The 27,533-nt window shown below is 57.3% G+C and overlaps 2 protein-coding genes across 3 annotated transcripts in view; one reads left to right on the top strand and one right to left on the bottom strand.

Annotated features, from left to right (window-relative positions):
* The window catches only part of GNAZ (G protein subunit alpha z), a 54,364-nt gene extending 28,390 nt beyond the window's left edge, over positions 1-25,974 (bottom strand). The window contains exons 1-2 of the mRNA XM_032139423.2: positions 25,775-25,974; positions 224-1,395 (exon numbers count right to left, since the gene is read on the bottom strand). Of these exons, the coding sequence (XP_031995314.1) occupies positions 224-946 (723 nt within the window). The 5' untranslated portion in view covers positions 947-1,395; positions 25,775-25,974. The remainder of the gene's footprint in view (positions 1-223; positions 1,396-25,774) is intronic.
* RSPH14 (radial spoke head 14 homolog) overlaps positions 1-27,533 on the top strand; it is an 86,987-nt gene that overhangs the window by 50,084 nt on the left and 9,370 nt on the right. The window lies entirely within an intron of this gene.

The raw sequence follows: 27,533 nt of genomic DNA, 5'->3' as shown, positions 1-27,533 counted from the left end.
CTCCACACCGAGTACTTCAGGCATGGGACATGACACCTGCGCTCCACACCCTGTTCTCTCTGCCCTCACCTTGCTGGAGCTGCCTCAGTTATCGTGCAGCAGGGCCAGGCCTGCACCTGGTTCCCTTTCTGGCTGCAGACTGTCCCGGACCTCGCGAGTCCTCTTGCTTCCAGGAACCCATGACAGCAGGAACAAGCAGAGGAAAACCCCCGGCCCCACTTACTGTCTGGTTATCCTCGTAGAGTTTCAGGTCGTAGCCACTGAGCTCCACACAGAAGATGATGGCCGTGACGCCCTCGAAGCAGTGGATCCACTTTTTGCGCTCTGACCTCTGCCCCCCCACATCCACCATCTTGAAGGTGAGCTCCTTGAAGGTGAACTTGTTCTCCACGATGCCCGTGGTCATGTCCCGGGAGCGCAGGATGTCCTCGACAGTGGGGATGTAGTCAGCTGCGGCGATGCGCTCCAGGTCGTTCAGGTAGTAGGCTGCGTTGTCCTCCAGGTGGTACTCACTGGAGCGGCTGAAGCAGGCCTGTGCCCCTGGGTCGGCCCAGAGTCGCCGCATGACGCCCAGCAGCTCGGGTGTGATCTCACCCTTGCTCTCAGCGGGGCCCGTCAGTGCAAAGAGCTGCACAGCGTCGTAGGCGCGGTCGGGGTTGTGGAAGTCGATCCTGAGGGCGGCCAGGGCCCGGATAATGCGGGTCAGCGAGTCGATGGCGTTGTAGATGATGAGGGGCTTGTACTCCTTGCAGGCCTCCAGGTTGAAGCCGCCGCTGTGGATGATCTTCATCTGTTTGACGATGGTGCTCTTGCCTGAGTTGCTGGTGCCCAGCAGGAGCAGCTTGATCTCGCGGCGCTGCCGCTGGCTCTCTGAGCGCAGGTGGCGGTCAATTCTCCGGGACCGCCGGGCTGCTTCCTTTTCCTCTGAGCTTTGCCGACATCCCATGGTCTGGCAGCAGCGGGCCCAGACAAGGAGCACGGGATGGGGCGCCTCTCCCTCTTGCCACAGGGGACGCTGAGACCGGGCAGACGAGAGCCCAGCTGCCCTGAAGGCACTCAGTGCCAGCAGGGGGGTGAGGCTGAGCCACACTGCAGCCCCTGCCCCAGCGCCTCTTCTCCAGCCGGCATGGCGCTCCGTGCAGCGGGCGGCGGCCGCCCCTCCCCACTAGTGACACTCCACCTCCCTAGTCGGCAAAGTGGCCTGATTTGCCGTAGTCATTCCCTGTCCTCAGCGACGGTGGGAAGCCGTCCGCTTATGTCTGCCTCGGCTGCTGCCGTCTGGTTGCTGGTTGCTGTGGCGATGTTGCTGAGTGGCTGGAGGGTTGGAGGGCCAGTCGCTGGTGTGCTCCCTGCAGCCCCCCGCCTCCGGCTCCCACTGTGCATCCAGCCCTTCACCTGCCAAACACAGAGAAGAGCATGAGCCTCCTCCCCGCGGCCCCACCTCAGGCTGGACAGTAAAAGGGAGCTCTTCTGAAAGCAGAGCAGCAGAGACCGGCCTTGGAAAATGAGCCGGCAACAATCCATCCAACCCCCTCTCTTCCATGGGGCACTGCAGGGTCCACACCATGGTGTAACACATGTGTCTGCTGCTGCCTGGACAGTCTACCTGAAGCCAGGTGCATGAGGGAGAGGAGGGTGTGTGTGAGGCCTCTGCCCACCCAGCCCCCATGCCGGACTCACTTCTACCGCATCCAGTTAGGATTCAATAAGGTCACCCTGCTGTGATGCCCCCTGGGGCCCTTCTCCCAGAGAGCACTGATAGAGCTCAGCCTTGCCCTGTTTTACACGGGCGGCCAGGCCTCGGCCCAGCCCTGGGATAACCGAGTGCCTCCCTGACTCTCACTACCCCCGCAGGAGCTGGGTCACTGCTGATCACAGGAAGGAAAAGCACCAGGAGGGAGGCCTGGCCCCTGCCTTCCCTTGAGGGCACTCTGATGGGCCAGCCCAGGAGCCAGCAGATAGGCAGGGACCAGAGCAAGGTGGAGGCTTCAGGCTGTGGGAGCACCGTGAGGTGCCTAAGCACAGTGGGCAGGGGCGGCCTCACTCCCGCAGAAGGAGGTAGAGGGGGGCTTGGGCTGAGACCAGGGAGCTGGGGGCTGCACGTGGTGCTGCGGTGAAATCTACCTGGGAGAGCAGATGTCACAGTGGCTCCCAAAGGCAGCAGTAATCACTGAGGCCAGGGCAAGGCAGGGTGGCCTAGAGGCATCAGGCAGAATCTTTCACCAATCCCGCGAGTCAGGGCCTCCCCATCCACCTTTCCTGCCAGCAGGGAGGGGCACACCCTAGGATGCCCCTGACTTTGCCGGGTGCTCGGGCCAGCCCTCCCCACACGAGGGGCAGCTCAAAGCTCGGGCTTCTGCCCCTGGCTGTGAGCCCAGGGTGGCACCAGGCCCCACCCAGCTCACACACACCCCTCTTGCTCCTTCCCTGACCTCTGTCCCTGTCCAGAGACCCATGCAGCCTCCCCATCCTGCCACAAGCAGCATTCGCCCCTCTAATACCACCCGTCAACTCTGTGACCCCTGGGGTGGGAAGGCCCGAGGCAGACAGACCCCAACAGACAAGGCCCCACCCCCAACTCCTGCGTGTGACCAGCATCTAAAACTCAACCTGCTAAACCCTCAGCAAATGGCACTTCATCCTCCCAGCAGCCATCCATGCCCCTCACTGTCCCTTGCCCCTCACAGACCTTGACCACTAGTCCTGGCGATCCTGCTCTGAAGCAGGCCCCTGGTGCGCTGTCCTCTCCCTGGGGAGAGGTTCTGATCTCTCCTGGCAGTGGTGGTGGCCTTTCACACCTGCTCCCTAGCCCTGCCAGCCTCTGACAGCCAGAGGCTCTAATGCCGCCTCTTTCCCTTGGTCAAACCCTGACGTTACCCCCACCACTCTCAGGGTGGTCTCATCCTTCATGCCTTGCTTGCCTCTCCCAGGTTGTGTGGCCTCTGGCGACTTACTCCCATCTCAGAGCCTGTCCCTCACTGGCCACAGGTATCTGTGAAGAGTAAAGCGTCCAGCACAAGCCTGGTCCTGAGAGTAACAGCCAGTAGCAGTCACTGCCCTGCTGTGCTTGTTGCTGTGAGCGTCACCTTGCCCACTGTCCTCCTCCTCCACAGCAGCCCTCAGCTAATGTGTGACCTACGTGACCTTGTGTGCTGCCATTGCCCCTACCCCCAGCCAGAGTGCGGGTGAGGAGGGCCCGTGCTGGCCTCGTTCCCCAATGGGAACAGAGCAGTGCCTGGTGCACAGTGGGTGTTCAGTAAGCACTGGTTGGTGGAAGGAGGGAAGGAGGGAAGGAATCACTGCAGAGGCTGAGGAACTTTCCCGCTTCACTGGGCAGCCACCGATGAGAGGTGCACCAGGGAACGCCCTAGAAACATCTCTGCCAAGAGGGCAGTGATTAAACAGTCACCCAGCCCAATCCCAATGAGGCTGAAAATTACGTCTGAGAATGGAAGCCTCGAGATGACCCTCCCGCTCCAGCACACAGTGGACAGAACATCTGCTTAAAGATGACACGTACATAATATGTGTAATATGCACATGAACCATCAGTGCGTGAAGGATGGGGACCCTGTGGCTGCTCCCTTGTCCCTGCTGATGACCTGACAGCCCCTTAGGTGTGGAAAGGTGTCCAAAGCCCTCAGCCCACTGCCTGGGGACCCAGGGTCCTCCCTGCCAGCACCATCATTCCAGCAGGAAGCCAACAGGCTCCTTTCAGAAGGCAGTGTCCAACCCAGTGGGAGGTGCCCTCTGTTGTCAGGACTGTTCTTCTCAATTCAGCGTTTGAAAATCTGAGGTACAGCCAGGCGCCCCTTCTGTCCCCAGTGGTGGGCAGAGAAGCTGCTCTGTCCGAGGATGTGTGATTTGTGCTTTGGGATGTATGTGCTCCATGGCTCCAAGGCTGGGGAATCAGGAGAGCAGGTTGGGGACACTGGGCTGGCAGCCTGGGCCCTGAACTGCTGTTGTCTGGAAGCCTGGAGCTAAGGGCTGCCCATGCAGTCTTTGATCAGTGTGCGCCGGCAATGACAGGGCAATGTGGGAGGAAAGGGGAAACTGAGGCCAGGTAGCAATCATATGCGTCAGGGCCAAGTCTGTCACCTGCATGGGGCAGTGACAAACAGTCACAACCAAGGGGAGGTCCCCTGCTTGAGGACCCTCGTCTTTCAGATCACCTGAACCAAACAAGCAGAAGGCCCCACCCAGAATTCTCCCTGCAGCTCTGTAGGGCTCTGTTGTGTTTGGGGGTATGAGTGCTCTGTGCACGGGCCCCACGCATGGGACAGGGCTGTGCGCGGATGTAAGGAGGCCTTGCGTTGGGAGCCTGGCTGTGGTCCAAATGGGACCTTATGACAGTCCCACCTATTCTGAGGCTTGACTTCTTGGCTCTTACACAAGGCTGTAGCCGGCCCTCTCTCTGAGTCTAACCCGGGCTTTACTGGACATGCCAGGACTCCCCAAGTCCCAGGATGGAACCTGATGATGGTTGGCCAAGAGACAAAGGCCAAGAGTTGGATGACCACATTGTTCCCTGGCCCAGAAACCACTGATGGGTCACTAGAGCTCAACACCCAGGACCCCCCACCACAGTGCCTCTGGGCATGGCTAGAAATACCAGAGGAATGGGCCAGGGAAAGAGTGTGCCAGGCAAAGGAGGAACATGCTCTAAGGCCCTGCGGTGTGTGGGGATGTATGTTAGGGATGAGAGGGACAAACCATCCCTAACACACAGGGGAACTGAAGGAAGGTCAGAGTGGCTGGACCGAGGGAGAGGAGGAGAGAGGTACCAGGCAAGAGGAAGGGGCAGGGCTCACCAGAAGTCCAACTGAGCCCTTGGTCTTCACTGAAGAGAAACAGAACACCACTGAAAGGTTTTAAGCCATGTGTGTACCTGCATGTTTGTGGCAGTATGTGGTGCCTGTGTGCAGGTCCATTGCAGTGCGTGTGCGTGTGCATGTGCGTGTATGCATAGGTGCCTGTGTGTGTGCAAATCCATTGCGGTGTGTGTGCGTGTATGCATAGGTGCCTGTGTATGTGCAGGTCCACTGCGGTGTGTATGTATAGGTCCCTGTGTGTGTGCAAATCCATTGTGGTGCATGTGCGTGTATGCATAGGTGCCTGTGTGTATGCAGGTCCATTGTGGTATGTATGTGTGTATGCATAGGTCCCTGTGTGTGTCTGTGAGTGTGCAGGTGCATGGATGTGTCTGTGTCTGGTTGCTTGTATGCCAGTGTGTGCATGCGTCTGTTCACGTGCACGCGCAGCTCCATGTACATGTCTGTGGGCAAGTCCATGTACACATCTTTGGGTATGCATGCACAGGTCCATGCCTCTGTCTGCATGTGGTTGTGCGTGTGTGCAGCTGCATGTGTACTGGTGCATGCGGGCATCTGCATGTGGTTGCATGTGGCATCTTGGGAGCAGAGATGCCCTGGATAGGAGGAACCAGCTATGGTGTGGAGCTAGGCTGAGGTGACTGGGGCAGAGGGGAGATGGGTCAGGGGCTCTCCAGCATCCCACACTTACTTGCTAAACCATAGCTTTGATTCTGGCACTTGGACTGTGGCTGCTGAATGAGGCAAATGAAGATCCACTCCCTATTTTTGCTCAGGTGGGAGGGCAGGAGTCAGACAGTAAATAAACAGCAAGTGACAGAAGGTGCCCACTGCTACAGTGGAAATGGAGCTCCTGGTGGGCAGGGTTGGGGGTGGCACATGAGGGCTGCAAGTCTGCAAAGGTGGGTGGGGCTGGCCTCCTGATAGGTGAGAGATGAGTATGAACAGGTGGTGAAGGAGGGAGGCAAGCAGGCATCAGGGATGAGGGAACCACCAGTGCAAAGGCCCTGAAGTAGGAGCATGCCTGACCAGTCTGAGGGGCAGGAAGGAGGCCATGTGGCTGGTGCCAAGAGGGTAGGAGGTCACTGTAAGGGTGAGTCAAGAGCCAGCCAGCGTTTGGGTGAGAAGTGCCATGACCTGCCCTGTGTGACCAGCATCCCTCTGGCTGCTGTGCTGAAGCCAGACCTGAGGAGGCTCCTGGATGCAAACATCCAGGTGATAAAAGGGGAGCAACACGGATGAGGGCTGGGGGACGTGGATGCAGTGAGGAACTCTGCAAGATGTGTGAGCTGTACGGTGCACAGTGCCTGGTGATGGAGTCGCGGCTGGGTGGGAGCAGGGAGACAATCAGGGAACTCCATGGTCCAGCCTACTGGCTGAAGCAGGGGCTGCTCTTGGAGAGGGAACATATTAGGAGAAAGTGGCAGGTACTGGGAAAGGGGGACTCTCAGCTGTCCCTGTGGTACAGTACCCTGCTGTGCTTATGGCCAGGGCTCAGTACAGATGAGTGGACTGTATCAGTGAACACCAGCTAGTAACCAGTCCCCTGCCCCCGCCCCAGCAGATGTGTAGTATTTGCAGCCTGAAGAGTGTAGCAAATTCACCAGGAGGTCACTTAGGACTTAGTGCGACACAGGGCCAAGCACCAGGTTTGACACGCAGGCAGCCGGAGGCCAAGAAGCCCTACTAGGCTGTGCTCAGGCCAGAGTCTGCACCTGCCTGCCTCCTCCCCAGCAACCTCAGGAAACTAGCTCCTCTTGGCTGTAGGCTCTTAAGGAGCTCCATCCTGGTCCTTGACTCACCTACCCAAAGGTTCCTAAGGCACGATCCCCAAGCCCTGAGCCCACTCAGGAACCCTCTGCTGAGAGCCGCTTGCCCCGAGTGGTTTCATGACAGATCCTTCAGCCCACACATGGACTTCCCCGTCAAGACCCTCCCTTCTCACCCACGGCCCAGAAGGCCCGGCCTGCCCTCATGACCCTCCTTCCAGACGTGGCCCTCTCAAGTCTGTTCCTGTAACAGATGTTGAGTGACAGCCCTGAGCCAGGATGGGGACATGGTCATGGAGGGAAAGTGCTGCCACCTCTCTCGGGACCTTTGCATCCTGGATGCCCTCCACTCTAGGAGCCACTTCCCTCCCCAGGCGCAATCCCTGGAGGCTCAGCCTGCTGCTGGGCATAGAGCTTGGGCAACATAATACCCATGCCCACACCCACCACAGCCTGAGCTCGCCAGGGCCACACCAGGCCATGGGAGCCAGCCTGCCCTGCCCATAACCTCCAGGCTCGCCCCAAAGCCTCGCTCAAGGCCTCCTCCACAACAGCCAGCACAGCACAGAGTCAGTGCCCCCCGCAGAGGCAGAAGAAGACAGCCCACAGCCAAGGTCACCGAAGGTGTCACTGCCCAAGCCGGCTAAGCCAGGAGTGGGAAGACTTATCAGCTTATAGACCGGCTCCCTCATCACTGTGCCCGACTTCCTCAGAGACGGTAGTCCAGCCCCTCACTCTCCAGGTCCCTAGCTGCCTGCCTCCCTCCCTCCTCACCTCCCAGGAAAGCCTGCCCCATGCTGGGCGATGGAAAGGGTGAGCCAAGACGAAGTGATGGTTCAACACACAGACCCTGCCCCCAGGGAGGTAGTTTAGGCTTGTTGAGGAGATGGAACTGTACCCAGACTGTGACTGCGGGAGAGGCACAGGCAGTCATGCCTAAGGCCCAATAGAGGCCACTCAGATGGCCACCTCTGCTGGTAACAGGAGCTAGGACCCCAAGAGGTGGCAGGAAGCCCAGGCCACAGGGCCAGCAAGGGACAGCAAGGCCACACCCCTAATGCCCGATGGACTCCCAGCCCTCCCCAGATACCACACACCCTGAACCTTCAGGACTCTCTAGCCTCAGTGTGGGGACCAGTGGTGTCCACTGTCCCAGGCTTGGGATGGCAGCAGGAGTCATGGAACCCACTTCAGACCAACAAATCCTTTCCACCCCATCGGAGCTGACCCCAGGGCTGCCTGCGCCTACCTGCCACTCACCCTGTCCTGGAGTCCCCTTTGGAGGCTGAGCTGCCCGGCATGCCCCAAGCGGGGCTATGACTCAGCACTGCCCCACCCCCACCCCGACCCCAGTTTGCTGAGATGCCTTCTATCCAGGCAGCCATGGCTCCTGTACCTGCCAGCTCCACCTTGGCACCCAGCAGCTGGTCTGTGGTGACCTGGGGGAATGAGGGAGGAGGCCCGCGCAGTGACAGATCTCCAGGCTCACTGATGCCTGTGACCACAGGCCCTTCCTCACACAAAGATGTGGGGCAGAGTGGGTAAGGCTCCAACCCCAAGCCAGCCCACAGCTCAGAGCATGCAGGGACCAGCAGGAGGAAATGCACTGGGGTACCCTGAACCCAAATTTTGGGCATGTAGATGGTTCATATAACTCAGATCACTCGACTTGCTGCGTGAGTATGGGAACCTGCAGGCCAAGCTTGAAACCGCCTTTGCAAAATTATGAAACAGTGAAAGAGATTTAACTGACTCCATCTTGCTTCTAACCTCCAAATTGTCCTTGTTCATTCCTGGGTGTAGGCTGAACTAACTTGGGGAGAAACTTAGTTTATAGTTTAAACAAAGATTGTAACAGCCCTTTCCCAAAGCAGACCTCCTTCTTGCCTGGGCACTAGACTGCCTTCGTAGGACTCACATTAGCCACAAGATTAGAAATTATGGTTCAGGAGTCATGCATCTGAAGGCTAAAGATTCTGATCCTCCCTAAACTGCTCCTAAGATCAGTGCTTGAGATATTTTGCAGACCCTGAACTTGATGGATCAGCTGGCCCCACCCAGATAAATAAACTGGCTCATCTGATCTTGTGGCCCCCACCCAGGAACTGACTGAGCAGCAACAGACTGAACAAGAGGGCAGTTTCAATTCCCTATGATTTCATCTCTGACCAATCAGCAATCGTGGCTTACTGGCTACCCCCACCCCCATCCACCAAGTTATCCTTAAAAACTTTGCTTCCTGAGTGCACCAGGAGACTGATTTGAGTAATAATAAAACTCGGGTCTCCTGCACAGCGGGCTCTTCGTGAATTACTCTTTCTCTATTGCAATTCTCATATTGAAGAATTGGCTCTGTCTAGGCAGCGGGCAAGGTGAACCCCTTGGGCAGCTACAAGCTCAACTGAGGCATTTTTATCTTCACAGTCTCACTCGTCACCCAGCTGCAGTGCACCATCACAGTTCACTGCAGCCTCAACCCCCCGGGCTCAAGCGATCCTCCCACCTCAGCCTCAAGTAGCCGGGACTACAGGCACGCACCACCACACCCAGCTAATCTTTTTATTTTTTGTAGAAATGGGGGTCTCACTATGTTGCTCAGACTGGTCTCGAACTCCTGGGCTCAAGCAATCTTCCTGCCTCAGCCTCCCAAAGTGCTGGGGTTATAGGTGTGAGCCACCATGCTCATTCTATCATCTCTTAAAGAGTGGGTACTGCCCCCAACTCTGGAGCCGCCGTCCCCACATCAGCTCCCACCATGATACTATTTTAGAAACCGAAGGTCTGGAAAAGCCTGTGTCTGTGGCCATTGCAGATTACCAGGTTTCCTCCTCGCCGAATGAGGAAGCTGCCCTTTTACGCCTGACTTATCGGAGCTGCGTTTGCTTCCAGCTGACAAGCTGCACACGCCCTGTCCAGCCCCAGCCGTGCGTCCCGTCATGAGTTTCCCAGGGCCTGGCCTGGACCTGTAGGAGCCTCCTCGGTGGCAGCTCTCTGTGGTTGCTGAGGAGCCAGGTGTCCTTTGTGTCGCCCAGTTCTTCTGTCCCACTGCCTTCCATCCTGTCACACTGGCCCCACCCAGTGGGAAGTGGGCTCCACAGACACTGCAGCCCCATGGCTGTGGGTTTCCCCTCTCTCCAGTGGTCTGGTCATGGTCCAGTGTCCCCACAGGCTCTTCATGGAGCCATTTCCACACATCTTCATGGGAGGTCAGGGGCAACTGTGGGCTGGGCCCCGGGGAGGGTCTGTCTCAGGGAAGCTGGGCATGGTCGGGTCGGGGAGGGAACTCTGGGTGTCAGCCGTGGCTCTGCTGTGCTTTCCTCATCTATAGTATGCCTCCTTGGGTGGCTGAGGCCACTGGGAGGAGAGGAAGGTGCCCAGGGAACCTAGGTCCAGAGGCTCACGGCTGGAGACACGCAGGGGACGGTGGCACCTCCATGCCACCCCTGTCTGCTGCCACTGCTGGGCCGAGTGCTTTGCTCACACACGTCATCTCATGTTAAAAGCAGGCCTGGGAGGTGGCCTCGGCTTTACGGCTGTAGAAACCAAAGCGCAAAGATGGAGGTGATTTCCCAGGGTGGCCTGGCCGGGAGTCTGCAGGCCTCAGCTCCCACCAAGCCCTCCGACTGGGCCCCACGGGACTGCAGCCTGCCTAACCTGGCCACACCTGGATATCACTTGCTGTTTTTACTCAGCATTTTTCTTTAAATTGACTGCCTTTTTTACTTAAAAAATGGACTTCACAACGACTTCATAGTCCTACTTTCAGTGGAAAGCCAGGGTCACCTGCCGTAGACAGAAGTAATCTAAATACAAAACGGTGTAGAGGAACCGCTTCTGCCACTAGCCAGGGGCGGGACCCTGCCGAGGGGCCAGGCAAGGCCACTGGCCGTTGCTTAAACAGCGGGGATTAGCGCCTGCTGGAGGGTGTGAGAGCCACGTTGGCACCAAACTGGGATTTTCTCCTTGAAGGAGAAGGATTGAGAGAGAAACAAAAAGGATTACCTTCCTCCGGGGAAGGGTTAGTGCCACTCACAGCTGTGGCCTTAGGCCACCTCCTAGGGTTCAGTGGTGTTGCAGCCCCCTGCTCTGTTCCCACTGCCTCTGCTTCCTGGGGACACAAGTGGGGTACATGGGGAACCGGGGCCAGAAGCCCTCTCTGCTAGGACAAGCTGGGACAACCAGGATGGAGGCACTGGTACTGGTGTTGAAGGGATGGGGGCTGTTGGGCTGTGGTGTAAAGACTGCACCCCTTGTCCTCAGGCTGGAGCCCATCTCTTATCTCAGAAAAGTGGGTCACCCTCCCCCTGGCTCAGTTCCATTTGTCTGCTCAGCACAGCATCCTCCACTGCTTCTCCCGTTGCTCCTAAATCACCCAGCACATGCGCCCAGGCCTGAGGCCTTCCACCCTCAGATCTGTATGGGCAACTGGTCAGTCACTCAACCTGCTTTGATCAATACTTTGCTCTCCCAGAATCGAGCCCCACTGTGTGTGGCCCTGCTTGGGGACAGGGGGACATCGTGGGGAACAAGCTGAGTCTGTGTGTCAAGGAGCTTGTATTCTCGCTGGGGAGATGGTGAGCACATAAGGCAGCCAGGCCATTTCAAATAAAGCTCAGCACCATGGAGAAGAAGACACAGAGAAAAATGTAGAATGGCAGCAGTGAGGAATCGCTGAGGACACCAAGGGGCGGGGTGATTCCCAGAGCTGATCCTGCAGATGCAGCAGATGGGCTTAGCCTGGGGAGAAGCTGCCTGGAAACCACGTCCACCTATCTGAGGTGGGGGTTCCAGCCTGAGAGCTGCCCCCAGAAAGCTCAGGGGCTCCAGATGAGGCTCCCCACCTAGTGGCAGGTGGCCCCAGGGGACCCAGGACAGGATGGGGGTTGGTATGGCCTCCTGGAGCAGCACTTCTGCATCATAACATCCAGTGTGCAATGGCACCTGGACATGCGATGTCACCTGGACATGCGATGGTAGGGTGACCACAAAACTGCAGACAGCGTGTCCTTTGGCAAGTGAGCCAGGGTTGGTGTCCACGCCCACATTCATCTGGGAGAGCAGAGACCTGACTTCCCTGCCTTCCCAGCACGACACTGTCTGTGGCATCCCCACTGAATGGCTCCCTGTCCAGCTCCCCACTGGGACTTGGGGTAGTGAAGGGCGGGGCTGCAGCTCTCAAGGCTGCATTGCATCATGGGCCACGAAGGGCAGGTGCTCAGGACCAGGTGGGGATGAAGGCGAAAATGAGCAAGGATACATTCACATCCAGTGCACCAGGGCTTCCCCATGCTGCTTCATCCTGGCCAGTGTGGCTGTCTGCAGGAAGGCCTGATGGTTTAAGCCTTTTGATACAACACCTACAGATGCTCCTTGACTTAGGATAGGGTTATGTCCTGATAAACCCATCCTAAGTTGAAAATGCACTGACTTCCCCCAACCTGCTGAACCTCACAGCTTAGCCTAGCCTACCTTAAATGTGCTCAGAACACTTACATTAGCCTGCAGGTAGACAGAAGAATCTAACTCGTATCTTGTGGAATTTACTGAATACTGTACTGACAGGGAAAATCAGAATGAATGGTTGTATGAGTACTCGAAGTAAGGCTTCTACTCAATGTTTATTGCTTTTGCACCATAACTTGAAAAACTGCAAGTCAAACCATCCTAAGTTGGGGACCACTTGTATTTTTGGACTAAAAAGCCACATCTTCTGGAGAAGATAAAAACCCCAACTTGCCTTAATGCCAGTGACACTGGACATGGGCAGGGACAAGCTACCCTCCCAGGAACTGCCCTCTGGGGAAAGATCGCCTGCATAGCTCACCCCTCCCTCCTTGTTAACTCCACAAGAAGCAAGGTTCCTGCCTCTCCGGCTGCATCTCCCACCCACCACACCCACAGTGCCCTGTTCCACCCCACCTGGCTGAAAACACAGCCCTCTGAAGCCCAGGGAGAACCTCCTTCCCTGTGAGGACCCCTGACTACTGCAGCATCAGGATCCCTGGAGCCCCAGTGGACTCAGTCTGGGCCTGCCACCTGGCCCGCGCGACCTTGAACAGGTGTGGTGTGCTGCTGGTTCGGCAGTGGGACTGGACCTCCCCTGGGGAAGAAATGGGAGGGATACCCCACAAACCGGTCCTTTCTCAGCCTCAGGGCTGCCGGCTCCTCCTGCAGGCACCTTCCCTGACCACATCTGGCCCACATCCCCTCCTCCCACCTTCGCCTCCAATGGCTTGTGTGTGGTTTCCCCAGGGTCCCCACTGCAGGTTGGTCTGGGCTCCTGCTCTGCCCTCCCTCCTCCAGGCACCAGCTCTGCTTCCCTCGAAGCAGGTGCTCTGTGAAAGATTCGCAGCACAGATGGATGGGTAGATGGAGGAACACCAAAAAATATTTGTACAGAGCTCGGAAGCTTCCCCAGCACTCCCTTTTGAGAACATTACCTAAAATGACCTTTCCCAGCAGCCTGCAAAGGGGTCACCCTGCAGTCCACAGGCCTCAGGACCTGACGTCGCTGCTGACCCATGGCCTGCTCCTGGAGCCTGTGATATCCCTGGGACTCTGTGGGCCAGCTCTACTGGATTTCCCTGGGACCCCTCTGCCCGGGTCTACCCTCCCCTACTACCCCCAATACCCCAGGCCTCCCACAGCCCTCTTGCTTCTGCTTTCCACAAATATTTCTCAAATGTGCATCACACCTGCCCCTCTCCGAGCTGCAAGCTAGCCCCTAAGGACCCCTCCTTTGGTATGGTTTCCAGTTCCTTCTGTCTGTGTGGAGAGTCCTCTTCCTGAAACCTCTCCTGCCCACCCTCCTCCTTCACTCTCCCAACTTCCCTGGAGCCTCCTGCCTGGTCTCCCAGTCTCCCACCTGCCCTTTCCCATCCCAGCCAACTCACGACCCACCTTAATATGATCTTGACCACTTCACACCTTATTGAATTAAAATGGGAGTTTCTGGGGGCAAGGTTTGGGGGGAAGACACTGTGGACTCTGCACACCCCAGGCTGAGAGCCCAGCTAGCCTCAGCTCTGTGAAACCAGCATCTCCTGGTCCTCAGGCCCATCCCCCATGTCCTCTTGTGCTAGAAAACCTCACACTTCCCTGCAGGTTGTCCCTGGACTCTTCCGCTTGGGTGGGCTGGGGCTCCAAGGGCCTTGTGAATCCTAGTCCTGGGGAAAGAGGGGCTTCCAGGCTGGCCTGCCATGGGAGTTCTGCAGTCTCATCAAGCAGCCCCCTCCTCACACTTGGCCCCTGTGGCCTTGGCTCTGTTGTAGACTCCTGGTTTACAACCTTTCCAAGTATTATGGAATGACCCTCCCCATGAAAAACAAAATAAAAAAAAACACAACGAGGCCGGGCGCAGTGGCTCACGCCTGTAATCCCAGCACTTTGGGAGGCTGAGGCAGGTGGATCACGAAGTCAGGAGTTCAAGACCAGCCTGGCCAACATGGTGAAACCCTGTCTCTACTAAAGATACAAAAAAAAAAAAAAAAAATTAGCCAGGTGTGGTGGTGTGAGCCTGTAATCCCAGCTACTTGGGAGGCTGAGACAGGAGCTTGAACCTGGGAGGCAGGGGTTGCAGTGAGCCGAGATCGCGCCATTGCACTCCACCCTGGTCAACAGGATGAGACTCAAAACAAACAAACAAAAACAAACAACAAAAAAACACAATGAAAAAGACCAACCTGCAGATTTCGACATTATTACACATGTATTTCTGGGGTGATTTTTTTTTTTTTTTTTTTTGAGGTGGAGTCTTGCTCTGTCGCCCAGGCTGGAATGCAGCGGCTTGATCTTGGCTCACTGCAAGCTCCGCCTCCCGGGTTCATGTCATTATCCTGCCTCAGCCTCCCAAGTAGCTGGAACTACAGGTGCCTGCCACCCACCCGGCTAATTTTTTGTATTTTTAGTAGAGATGAGGTTTCACCATGTTAGCCAGGATGGTCTCGATCTCCTGACCTCGTGATCCGCCCACCTCGGCCCCCCAAAGTGCTGGGATTACAGGCGTGAGCCACCGCGCCTGGCCTTTTTTTTTTTTTGAGATGGAATGTCACTCTGTTGCCCAGGCTGGAATCTGGAATGCAGTGGCAAGATCTCGGCTCACTGCAACTTCCGTCTGCTGGGTTCAAGTGATTCTCTTGCCTCAGCCTCCCAAGTAGCTGGGATTACAGGTGTCCACCACCATGGCTGGCTAATTTTTGTATTTTTAGTAGAGACAGCGTTTCGCCATGTTGGCCACATTGGTCTCAAACTCCTGACCTCAAATGATCCACCTGCCTCTCCTTCCCAAAGTGCTGGGATTACAGGCATGAACCACCGCGACTGGCCTATAACAGATATATTTCTAATAACTGTTGATGGCCAAAAGTTGCAATCAAACCTGAGACTGCTGGCTGGCTGATCTACTGAAAAGTGAATTAAAGCAGGAAGTCCTAAGAAATGACACACGTGTACTTTATTTTCACTTAACTCAGATAAACATACATTCATATGTCTGTCAATTCTCAGAGGCACAAACTCTTCCTAAATCAGAGTTTTCGGTGGGGTTATGCCACTTCTTGCTTAAACCACAGCACATCTTGCGTGACATCTCGTTTACTTTTTCCAACACAAATGAGGTGGCAAAGGACCCGGAATCTGAACTTTAGGCTGTTATACTCCTTGTCCCCAAACTCATAGTTGGCTTGCCCACACCAAACCTACCCACAGCTTTTATTGAGGCTTTCCAAAGCATCCCCTTTCATTTCCACAGAATCCCTCTATACAATCACAGCCCATCAGTTTACACAGTATTCCGGGCTGTGATTACAATGAGTACAACTGGCACAAATAGGTTTGGGACAATCACAACGGACTCAAAGGGATACATGCGGAAGGGCAAGGGGGTTCTAGAGAGTGCCCGCTGCCCTGGAGGGCCCACCCTGTACAGACACAAGCCAGCATGCTTTACAGTGAGAAGGGAGAGCACCATTAATCCAGTGCTGATGACAGAGGTAAAAAGGGTTTTTGCACGCCAAGATTTCCTCAAGGCTTGTAGATGACTCTGCATTTCATTTATCACAATAGCTTTTGCAATGTTTGAAAAATGATAGCATACGCACATGCAAGACATCACTGATTCATGGCTTGGGGACATGTGACTCCGTGTTTGTGGGCTCTTTGCAGCCACTCCACAGTAACCAGGGCCCAGGCCACTGGGTTGGCTTCTCCACACTCTTCCCCACAACCTGCCTGATGGGCCTGGCACCTGCAGATCCGCAACGGATCTCACCTTAGAAACAGGTCCTCCTTTCTTTGCCTCCTCAAAGCTCTCTGCCTATCCTGAAGCCATAGTCCGAGCAGATGGGAGGAAGGACTGGGGTTAGTGAACACAGTGTCCCCATCCTACAGACAACCCCAGGCTCTGCCCCGGCTGGGCCTCCCAGTGTCCTTCTGCTAAAGGAAGGGGAGATGAGATGACTGCGGAGATGAGATGACCAGGGAGGCCCTTCCCTGCAACCCTGTGCTGTCCTGGCTCTGGACACCCTCAGCCACCTGTCCTGTCTTTTGGCCCACAGCCACCACGGCTGACCAGACAAAGGGTGATAGTGTCGCCTGAGGAACACTGATTCAGGAGGAAATCAAGCCAGATATTTCTCTGGGCCAGGACTAAATAAAGCAATCAATATGCAAAGGTTCCGCCTATGGAGGAGAGGGTGGCCGTGACAGCAGAGAAGAAGTGGGGTCTTCATTAAGAGCCAAATCAAAGAGAGAGCCGTAGCCCCAGGCTCCTGGCTCCCCAGTTTCCCCAGAGAAGGAAACTGCTGACTCCATCAAACCCCTCACTTGAGTGGGGAATCTGATTTCACCTTCTGGGTCTTTGAGGCCCGGCAACCTCCTGCCCTCTGCCTCCATGTGTGGCATCCCACAATCCCATCCCCTACCTTGGGGACCTAGGGGCATGAGTGGTGTCCACTACTTGCCCAGCACGCCTTCCCTGGGTCCCTTTCCTTGAGAACTGAGGCTGGCACCACAGGTTGTGGCTGGGCCCAGCCGGCCTCAGGGGAACCCTCAATTGCCCTGACTTTGTCCAGAATTCTACCCCTTGCTCCCGCCAGCCAGCCCCAGCCTCTCATCCGTTTTGCAGCAGTATGACTTCTCTGGTCTTGCTGTCTCTAGCTCCCTGTGCCCTGTGCTCCACCAGCAGCCAGGGGGATCCTTGTAAAAGGATCTGAGGCAGAGTATGTCTCACTTGTGCTTGAAACCTTCTCATGCTTGCCCCCGATGCTTGATTGACATGGGCAGACCCCGAGTCAAAGTCCAGCCAGGGCACCAGGGCTCTGCAATGCCTGGCCTCTCTGACTCCCACGCCCATGCTCCCCCTCCCCGACTCCTGCCACGCTGCCTCCAGCTGCCTCTCCAGCACCATCCCTCACTCTTAACTCAGGGCCTGTGCACTGAATGTTCCTTCCTCCTGGAAAGCTCTTTGTCCAGAAAGTTAAGTGGACCTGGCTTCCGCGTCCCCTCCCCATCCAATGGCTCAGATGTCCCTTCCTTAGGAGGCCTCCCTGCCCATCCTATTTACGATGGAAAATGACCCCCATATTCGCACACAGCCACACCACGTGTGCAGCCTTGCCCCAAGCATGGTCTCTTTCTAGCACACTGTATAATTTACTTAGAGTGTTTATCGCCGCCTCTTTCGCACTGTGCCATAGGGCAGGGGCTGTTGGTCTGTTTGTTCACTGATGTATCCCATATGCCCACATGGACCTAGCACCAAGCAGGTGCCAATAAATCAATCCCAGGCCCTTGTAGTGACTAAGTGAGGGATCGGTCAACGTGGCTCACGGAGGGGATAGTTGGGGACTTCTGGAAAGGCCCGTGGCCTTCCCTGGGTGGACACAGGTAGATGCACGGCCCCCTCCCACCTGGACTTGGCCGATCCTGATGCTGCTCCACTACTCAGCCCTCAGGCTGGGGAGCCAGAATGTTCCCTCATCTCGTAAGCCCTTTGGGGCTGGGCTTCTGTTGCTACCCCTGCAAGTGTGCTCCCACCCCACATACACTGCATGGCCCCTCAGCCCCCTTAGAAGCCCTGGCCCTCACCCTTGGCCTTCTTCCTGTGCCAGTGATGGGGATAATTCCCCAAACCCTGGCTCACCCAGAGCCTGGGGCTGCAGCCCATTCCCTGTGGTCCCTGGGGACCGCAGTGGCCACACCCTCCACACCTCCTCTATCCATTCCATACCATCCTGGGAGGAGGGAGAGCCCTGGAACAGCCAGCGTGGCAAGACAAACACACTGGAGACTGAGGCCAAGCACTCCAGGAGCCACGACAGAGACGGGGGTGTCAGTGTGGCCAGGAGACTCCTTGGAGGAGGTGGGCAGTGTTGGGGGGACAAGGGCAGCCCCACCAGTGTCTCTGTGTCCCAGCCACAAGGTAGGGCCAGGCTGGGTATGGCTGTGCTTGCGTGCATGGTGTTATCATAGAGGAAATCAATGCCTGGCACTGGCCCAGTGTTTAAGGGAAATGAATAGATTTTGGCCGAGGACAAAGAGAGTTTGATTAATCAGAAATTGGATAATGGAGGCAACACTCTAATTATTTTTCTTCCCAGCATTTTATCGAGAAATATGTTTGCACAGCATATCAGAGGTAACGGAGCGGGTGAGGGGTGACCATGCTGGGGGAAAGCCCAGCTCGGAGACAGGCCACCCGCACCCGCCCTCACCAGCAGGGGTCCTGGTAGCCACTCCACAGGGCCACAGGAAGCAAGAGGGGTGGGTGGGGCTGGCCTGAGGCCACACGCAGCTGGGGCAGCTAAGGCCAGAGAGGACATGCCATGCAGAGCTGGGCAGGAGGAGGCATGAGGGCCAAGCCCTCATGGTGGAGTTGCTCCTCCCCTGGCCTGGCCACAGTTAGGGGTAGGGCCACTAGTGTGGGGGTGCAAAAGGAGTAGAGGTGGGGTACCACCAGTTCATAGGGGGTCAGGGCCTGCTGGGGTCAGGGTGAAGGCTGTAGGTGCCAAGTTCTCCCACCCATAGTCAGAAGGGTCTTCAGAAGGCCCCTCTTGGCGGCTTGGAAGGTTTTCCCAGCTTCGCCTCTGGGGAAGCCTGATGAGCTGCTCCATAGCCAAGGTCAGACAGGACCACTGGGCCCCACAAACACAGAGCCTGGTACTCACATGCCTTAGCCCTCCTTGGTCACCTTGCCCCCTCCTCCCTTGCTGACCCCACTCCTGCAACACCTGGAGCTGAAACCACACGGTTTAGCACCTTGTTTCCATGGCCATCCAGCCTCCCAATTCCAGGACGGCTTTTAGGGGCTCCTTGCTGGAACAGAGATCAACATCAGGTGTACATCTAAGAGGAGGCTCCCGGCCTTGTAGAGTGGTTGAGTCTCTGCCACTCATTCACTTATTCATTCTTCAGTGTACAGAAAGAGGCTGCCATGAACGAAGCATGGGGTTGGACCCTGAGGTCACTGCAGGGAGTGAGGCATCAAATGAGAGAAGAGACAGTCAGCAAGCAATCACCTGAGCTGCTCATGGGACTCAGGAAGAGGGAGGCCAGTCCTTCCCAATAATGGGTTAGCATTGGTGTCACTAAGGAAGGGGCATGTAAGGAGAGATAGGGTGGGTTAAAGCTGCTAGGTAGGAGGCGGGTGCAGTGGTGAGGTTCACCAGTCACTGGCAAGCTCATCTAAATCCTGCCTCCCGTGCCCACTGCAGACATCACTAATCAACGATGACTCTTTCCCTCTGGGCTGCAGCACAGCCTTAGAATCCTCTTCAACACAGCATGCTTTAGACGGCCACTCCAGAGTTGAGATAAGGAAGGAAACTATCTGTACCCTTGACCCAGCCCAGAGCTTCCAACTCAAAGGCAAGGAAACCAAGGCCCAGAGAGTGGAAAGCATTCACAGGGTCACCAACACAGGCAGGGCTGGACTTCTACCCAGGCCTGGTGCCTTCCCCTGCCCTGAGCTCCTCTGCTGGCCTGAGAGGCCACTCCTTGATCTTGGGGCACAGGGGCCACCTGGAAAGGCCACTCTACCATCATCATGTTCCTTTACCACCTTCAGGGTCTTGGCTCATCCCCTTAGGACAGTTTTCCACAGACATGCCTCTGAAGGTCATCACTCTGTGAATCCCCGTGTCTGACAAAGGTCCCACTGAGTCACAATGCATCACTGAGTGGCCCGGCATCAGCCTGAGGCATCTGTCCACCTCCCTCTGGCTTGAGAGTAACCCACAGTTGGGCCTGACGGGGCCCAGCTGGTAGCATCCACCTGAGGGTGGTTTGTGTTTGGTGGCCAGACCTGAGGCCCAGAGACGCATCTCTGGGGACCCAAAGGTACAACCTCTTAGGAGCAGAGGGTTGAGCTGGAGCAGGGATTCTGCATCGCACGAACACACAGCCCAGCCCTAGGGCGAAAGGGGCTGGACAGGGCCACTGAGGCATGACTGTCTGTGAATGTTCAGTCTCTCCACAGTGACTCCCTCGGTGGCGATTCTCAATGGTGACTCCGCAACGTCCCTGCCCTCATGGAGCTTACACAAACACATATGATGAATGAATCAAATAGGGAGCAGGTCATGCTGTGGCGGGTGCTAAGGGGAAAAAAAAATAGCAGCAGGAAAGGGCATAGGAAACATGGTCAGGAACATGGCTCTGTTCTAGATAGAGGCCCCACCAGCCCTGTCTGGAGCAGGGCCACAGCCTAAGAGCCAGCCCTCACTGCCATGCCAGCCTCCAGCACAGCCTCCTCCTCGGCCACCCTTCCTATGACCAACCAGGTTGAGACGGGCCATGCTGCCCAGATGTGGGGCTGCCCAGACCTACTAAGGCACTGGGCACATGAGGTCCACTCTCCACACCTCAGAGGACCTTGGCCTCCATGACTCACAGGGGCAGACCTCAAAAAGGGACTCAGGGACCTCTGTCCTGGCAGCTCTCCATCCCAGGGGCCAAGGGTCTCCTGAAAGGTTTGCTCTAACCACGGCCTCCCATGGTCACAGGAGGCCTGGTTGAGCCCTCGGGGATGGGTGTGTTTCTGGTTGGAGGCTGCTAGAAGGAACACCCCCGGGCTTGACACTATGTGTAAGGCCCCTCCCTGCACTGTGGCTTTTAACAGTCTCGCTTCTTAGCACTTTTTGATGGATTCTCCAGGGACGTCTCTAAAAGAGAGTTATACCTTAATTTAGAAGCAAATAACTCAAAACTCTGTGATGTGGCAGGTTCCTCTGGAAAAGAGATGAACGCAAAGAAGCCATTGCTGTGTGAAGCTGTGGCCATGCAGGTCCAGGGCCTGCTGATGGGACCATCTAAACCCGAACCTCGAGATGTGCCTCCTGCTGCCTCTTGCCCAAGGGTCCACAGACCAAGGGGCAAGAAGCAACACATTCAGTGAAGAATTGCAGCAGGCAATTGCCTGCTGCAGTTTTCACTTTGGGTTCCCTGGGCCATAGAGCCAAGGTGAAGCTCACAGGCTGGGTCTGACTGACTCCAGCAGCTCTGAAAGTCCAACGCAACCCACCCGCCCACTCAGGGAAGGGAGGAGAAATGCTGTGGGGAGTGGGCAGCGGGCAGGTTGTGGGCCCACCGTCCAGGCCTTCCTTCTCCACAGGGGCCACTACAGCCCCAGTATTACCCTTGAGGTCCCCGTGACCAGCCAGCTTCCTGGGCACTCACTTGGGCATCCATACAGTTTTAATGCTCTGCTGTTACTGTTTTGGAATGCATAATTTTAGTTTTACTTTTGTAGAGACAGGGTCTTACATGTTGCTCAGGCTGGTCTCAAACTCCTGACTTCAAGTGATCCTCCTACCTCAGCCTCCCAGAGTATAGGATTATAGGTGTGGGCCATCATGTGAGGCCCTTAATAATTTTCAAATAGGGGGCCCCCAAAATCATGTGGCCAGCTGTGCCTGCATTGCTCAGTCCCTGGGCATGCCCTGCCTGCTTGACACAGGGGACCTGCTCTCTGGGACCTGCTCTTCTCTAGCCTCCCGAGGCGCCACTGTGACTGTGCTTCCATCTCACTTGCTCGTCAATCCTCAATCTCTCTTTCTCGATGCTTCTCAACTCATCCTCCCCACAGTGGAGGCCCAGGGTCCCAGCTCAGCCTCTTCTGATCCTACCTACCCTTGATCCCTAAGTGACCTCACGTGGTCCCCGGCCTCCCACACACCTCAGTGCCAAGGGCTCCAGGTTGCCACCCCCAGCCTTGCTCTCCCTCTGGCCACATGTGCCCATCAATGGCTCTCCGGGTCTCAGACCCACCTCCCAATTCCCCACCTCTCCAGAATGGGTTTTTCTGTATCTTGCTTCTCAGCCAATACCATCTCCATCTTTCTACTGGCTCAGGCCAAAACTGCAGCTGTCCTTTAAAAGCTTCAGCTTTAAAAAACAAATCTCCCACCTGCATTTCTCAGGGCCTCCAGAGCTCCCACCCCTGGGTCAGCAGCCTCTCTGCCTGGAATGTTGCAATGGCCCCTCATGGCCCCCAGCCTTACCCCATCCTAGCCTATTTTCCCACCTCAGCAGAGAGATCTTTTCAAAGTGTAGATTAGCTCCTCCTGGGAGGGCAGCTCCAGTCTCTTCTCTGCTCCAACCCTGCCAAGGTCTTCCTGCCTCATTGGGGCCCATTGAGTCCTGCAGGACCTGGCCCTGACACCCCATCCACACTCCTGCACCAGGTTCCAGCCACTCTGGTGGGGCCTCCAGGGGCCAGGGAGTGTCTGCTCAGTGCCTTTGCACCTGCTGTCTCTCCCCTGCTCAGCCACACCACTCACCCAGCACTTCTCCATGAGACTGTGTCAGCCCCCCAACCCCCATCTCATGTCCCCCACCTTCTGCTTTAGTGTTCTCCACAATGCAGCACTTAGTTACACTTGTTACTGTCAACCCCTGCCCGTCTGGTGTGAGCACTATGAGTGGATGTATGTCCCTGCTGTACCCCTGCACCTGGCACAGTGCCTGGCATGCAGCAGGCACTGGTAAATGTTAGCTGAAAAAATGAATGGATGAATCGCGTGAGGTTCTGCTCCTCCGGCTCAGTCCAGAGGGCTGATGTCTCCTCCTGTGTGCTCCAGGATGTGTCAAGCAGTCCCTGTTGGTTCAATCCTGTGAAGCGCCTCCCCTGGCGGTGTTCTCACGAAAGGGCCAAAATGTGTGGCAGGGGCTGGTGTGGGGACAGGGCGGGGCACTCTTGGCTTTGGGTATGGATGAGGATAATGAGGCTCAGAGAAAAAGGGGCTGGACCTAGGATGGCAGGGCCAGGGCCTGACCCCAGGTCTTCTGCCACCTAGACTGGAATTCTCACCTCACCACCCCGGGGCCACAAGAATCTGGGTGTTCCCGTGTCCCTCTTCATTCTGCCCAGGCCACCGCATAGCCTCTGCTCTGGGATTCTGCCTGGGGCTGACCCTTGGCATCTGCACTGACACCTCTGTTCATTTCGCTTTGTGCTCCTTCCAGCCAAGCACAGCGCTCACAGGTGCCCAGAGGCTTGGCTACCCCAGGTTTCCTTGCTGGAGGGTTCTGAGAGCAGCGTGCTGACCTGCCTCCACCAGTGCACCTGTGCAGCTGCCACGGTCAGCAGCAGTGAGAGTGCCTTTGCTGCCACACACCGTCTTAAGTCTTCTGAGGCTAGTGTGGGACAGACAGCACAGGGCTGCCTTCCCTGCCTCCAGGGGAGGAAGCCGCACACATGTGTTCACACACAAGATGACTAAATTCAGCACTCCTGAACTGCTATATTCAGCATTCCTGTCCCACTGGCCTCTCTGTGGGGGCCCTGGGCAGACTTGTCAAGTCCGTCCAGTTACCTGCAAATTCCTGGAATTGTTCTAGAAGCTCCTGAGGGCCAGACTGAGACCCCACCCACACTCCTGCACCAGGTTCCGGCAACTCTGGTGGCGCCTCCAGGTCTCTGAGGTTCCTTCTGAGACTCTAGAAAACAAAAGGACTGAGAGGCTGGGGACAGAAGGAAGAATCCATTCCCTGTGTCCCAAACCCACAGTCGCATGCCAGGTCCCTGCAACTGTCCAGGCGACAGGCACAGAGTGCAGCAGCTCACCCTGTTCACCACAGACTGCACACTCCACGAGGGCAGGCCCTGTTCTCACTGCACAACCTGGGCCTTGGCCAAAGCCAAGTGTGTGTTGGGTGGGGAGGGCAGGCACACTACAAAGATGAGGAACAAACAGCCCCTTCAGAGGGAGAGCAAAAACATCCCCAGAAATGAGGGAGCTGACTTAGGGCAGAAAGTGACACCAACTTCCGAGGGGGAGAAATTATGTCTTATTCACCTCCTGTCTCAGAAAATCAACGTCAGTTAGAGGAACACACAGGAAGACTTTTAAACCAGATGCCAGCATCTCCTCATTCCTAGAGAATGAGGCTTGCTCAAGGCACATATTTTATCCAAGCACCGCCTGGCCATCCACACCCCCACTGCACCCCGTAGATGGATGCTCCCAGGCTGCCACGATTACTGCTCTCAAACATCCACATCCCAGAGGCACAGAGTCACCAGCTAAGCATCATCCCTGAAACAGGCAACTCAATCCTAACAAGGGGGTTGCCTGGGTGGTTATCCAGTGGCCTGGCTGTGCTCGAGGGAGAAGTGCCTGGAAGCACAGCCTCAGACTGCAAGGAGCCTTCCCCAGTCTTTAAAGCTAGCTCTTCTCCAGGCCCACCCCAGCTCATGGGGTCATGGAACTGCTTCGCTTTTACAGATGAGGAAGCTGTGGTCTCCACCACAGCCACAGTTAACCAGCAATGGGGTCATTCCACTTCCCAGCTCCCTCAGCCCCATGCAGCCCCCACCGACCTTTCCCGCCATACCTCCTCCTACTCCCCAGGCATGCTGAGTGCTCCCATCAGACCTAACTGCCCAAGTGCCTCGGTCTATTCTCTCCTCTCTGCCCACAATGCCCAGCTTAGCTGTGCTCATGTCCTTCAAGCTCCAGTTCAAATGTCATGTTGCCCACGGGCTCACCTGACCCCCCAGCCCAGAACACCACTCTGAGGTCCCTCCCGAGGTCCCTGCACCTGCACTCAAGCTGGGTTGGCCGAGTAGAGACATTTTCCCCTATGGGGTGGTGAATCAGTCCTGGGAGGGCAGGCCCAGTCCACTCCCACCCGGTGCACCTCAGCGCCAGGCCCTGGGGGAGTGAGCACTCAGTAAATATTTGCTTAATTGAATTTGGCCAAGGAGCCTTCTCCACAGAGCTCAATCCCCAGGGCAGGGAAATCACTTGGGCAGAAAGGAGCCGGTCAGGGGCTCAGCTGTCTCCCCAAGCAAGACAGACCTCTCTACCAGGCGGGTCCCTCCACCCCAACACGGACTACGCGGAACGCTGGTCTCGCTTGGCATCATCCTCTTGTCTCAGTTAACAGGAGCCCCCATTCTCGGCCTAGGCCGAATCCTGCCATCATCACCCAGGAAGGCTCAGCACCGCCCTAAAGGCAGAGCCCCCTCGGATCGCCCGCAGGATACGGAGCGCCAGCCCTGAGGCCCTCACTCCCCTCCCCCAAACACCCCCACCGCCTTTTAAGGGAAAAAATATTGAGCCGGGAACGTATTACAATCGCAGCAGGTCGATACTCATCTCTTGCTCTAAATGCCTGTGAGGAACCTGCTCGCTGCAAGAGCAGTGACCGAGAACTGCTAGCTGTCCGTCTGCGGGCCCAGGTCCTCGGGCCCAGGCCTCTGGGGCCCTCTCCTCGGTTTCGGGCAAGGCCCTGCATCGGCTCCGGCCGCCCCTCCCTGATCCCCCCCCTAGGGAGACCCGCCTCAGCGCCGCTCCCGCAGCTCGCCTGGCCCGCCCGGGCTCCGCATCAGCCGCTGCTCGGGGGCGCCTGGCGGCCCCGCGCGGCATCCCCGGCGCCCTCCGTCCACCCTCCCGGGTCCGCAGCCGCCCCCTCCCGTGGGGTCATCGGCTCGGCGGCGCCTCCCTCCCCCAGCACCTGCCCGACCAGAGGCCGCCCCCTGCCCACCTCGCAGACATCCCCGCCCTTGGTGTCCCCCACCCCTGACGGGCATCCCTGACGCTGCGTCCTGGCGGATCCGGGGCACAAAGGCCCGGGAAGAGTCCCAAGTGGGGGCAAGGTGGATGCCCCGGCCGCGCCCCCGACCCCCCGAGGCTCAGCGGCGCGCGCCCGGCCGCGGGTCTGCTCACTCACCTCCGGGCCGCGACACAGAGCATCTGCCGAGCTGCTCCGGGCAGGGCGGGGCGGGGCGGGGCGGGGCGGCGAGCGCGGGGCCGCGGCGCCCTCGTTCCGTACGACGCGGGCGGCGGCGCCCACGCGGGGACGTGACCGGACCGCGGGCGGCGCACACGCTCCAGCCGGCCTGGTTCCCTCCGCCCGCCCTCCCGCGCCGCCCGCCGCCCGCCGCTAGCCGCCAGTCGCCAGCCGCCAGCCCGCGGGTCCGCCCGCCCCGCGCCGCGCCGCCGCCGGCAGGGGGCGGAGCCGCGAGCGCAACCCGTTGCCAAGCCAACCGCGGGCGGGGGGTGCCGCGCGCCCGCCGGGCACCACGCGCCGGGCACCTCCGCCCCGCCACGAGCGCCGGCCCTCTGTCCATTGGGCACAAGCGGCTGACGGACGGGCCAGTAGCCCAATGGGGACGGATAGGGGCGGGGTCGCGGCTCCGCGCGCGCCGCAGTCCCGCACGCGCTCCCCGCGCCGGCGTCCCGGCGAGTCCGCTGCGCTGAGGCCTGGTAGCCGAGCCCCAGGGGCCACCTCTGGCAGCCCGGGAAACCGAGCCTGAGCCCAGCCATGGTCCTGGCCCTCTTTACCGCAGCCAGTCCCGGCTCGCCTTCTCTCCACTCGGGTTCAAACCCAGTTCGGCCTCTTGTGAGCTCTACGTCCTTGGGCAACCGACTGACCTCTCCCAGCCTTTCTGTTTGCAAAGTGGGGCTAGTGGCACCTGCTTTCCTGGATTGTCTCACCAATCCTTCAGAACATGTGAAAGGCCTATGCAAACTCTAACGATTTACACCGGTGAGGTTTGTGCAGCGATGGGAGGGGGCATTAGTCATCTCTGCTGTCGCCCCCCCGCCCCCGCCCAGTGTCTAGGGGCTCTTTGGCGTCCCTGGCAATCCTGGCACACGGAAAGGTGGCCTTGGGAGGGAAGGAAGGGAGAAGGACCCAGGAGCTGCCCCCAGCCCAGACAAGCGTGAGGGAGCCAGTTCAGTTAAGGCCATTGGCGCTTTTGGGAAGCTCGTGGAAAGCATCAGACCCTCAGCAAAACGCAGCTGAACCCGGGCTGCAAAATTCTGTTTTCAATTTCAAAGCCTATCTGTGGACCTCAGGGCCAGGAGTCCCTCAGTTCCATGCTTAAAAGACTCTCAAGCCGGAGGGCCAAGACTTGAATGCTCCTGTCTGTGTTCTCCATCTTTGTAAACCTGAAACTTTGTGTATCCTAGAGCATCCCTGGCAAAGTGCAAATGCCTTCCCAGCTAACGCCTTCCTTATCACCTTACACCTTTGTGGTCAAATTATGTGGATCGTGCCATTCTTTGAGTAGCAGCCCTGGACCTGACCATGGCAGAGGTCCATGGAGCGGTCTCTCCATCGTAGCTCTGTGGTGGAGAGGCAGGGGCATGTGCCTGGCTTTGCCAGCCGGACACTGTGGCATCTCAGCATTATCCCATAACCTCCCTAGTAATGTTTCCTCTGCTGTGAGATGGAGACCATTGCGTTACGTACCTGCAGGGTCATGGGCCACCTGTGAGGGTGCTGCCTCAACTGTCAAGAACAGGACGTACATTTGTTATGGGCATCATGGAGGCGAACCTAGTGCTCACTGGAGGTGTCCAGTGAGGACCAAGAGAATTCAGCCAATGGCTGAGGGGCTACCCTTTGTGCTTGCCTTCCACACCACCAGGCTGTGTCAGGCTGGACCTCTCGCCAGGAGGACCACACAGAGACCAGCAGCTGT

The sequence above is a fragment of the Hylobates moloch genome, unplaced genomic scaffold (genome assembly GCF_009828535.3).
Source record: "Hylobates moloch isolate HMO894 unplaced genomic scaffold, HMol_V3 SCAFFOLD_19, whole genome shotgun sequence".
Classification (NCBI taxonomy): domain Eukaryota; kingdom Metazoa; phylum Chordata; class Mammalia; order Primates; family Hylobatidae; genus Hylobates; species Hylobates moloch.
The sequence above is the reverse complement of the archived record's forward strand: the minus strand, read 5'-3'. Positions and strand labels throughout refer to the sequence as shown.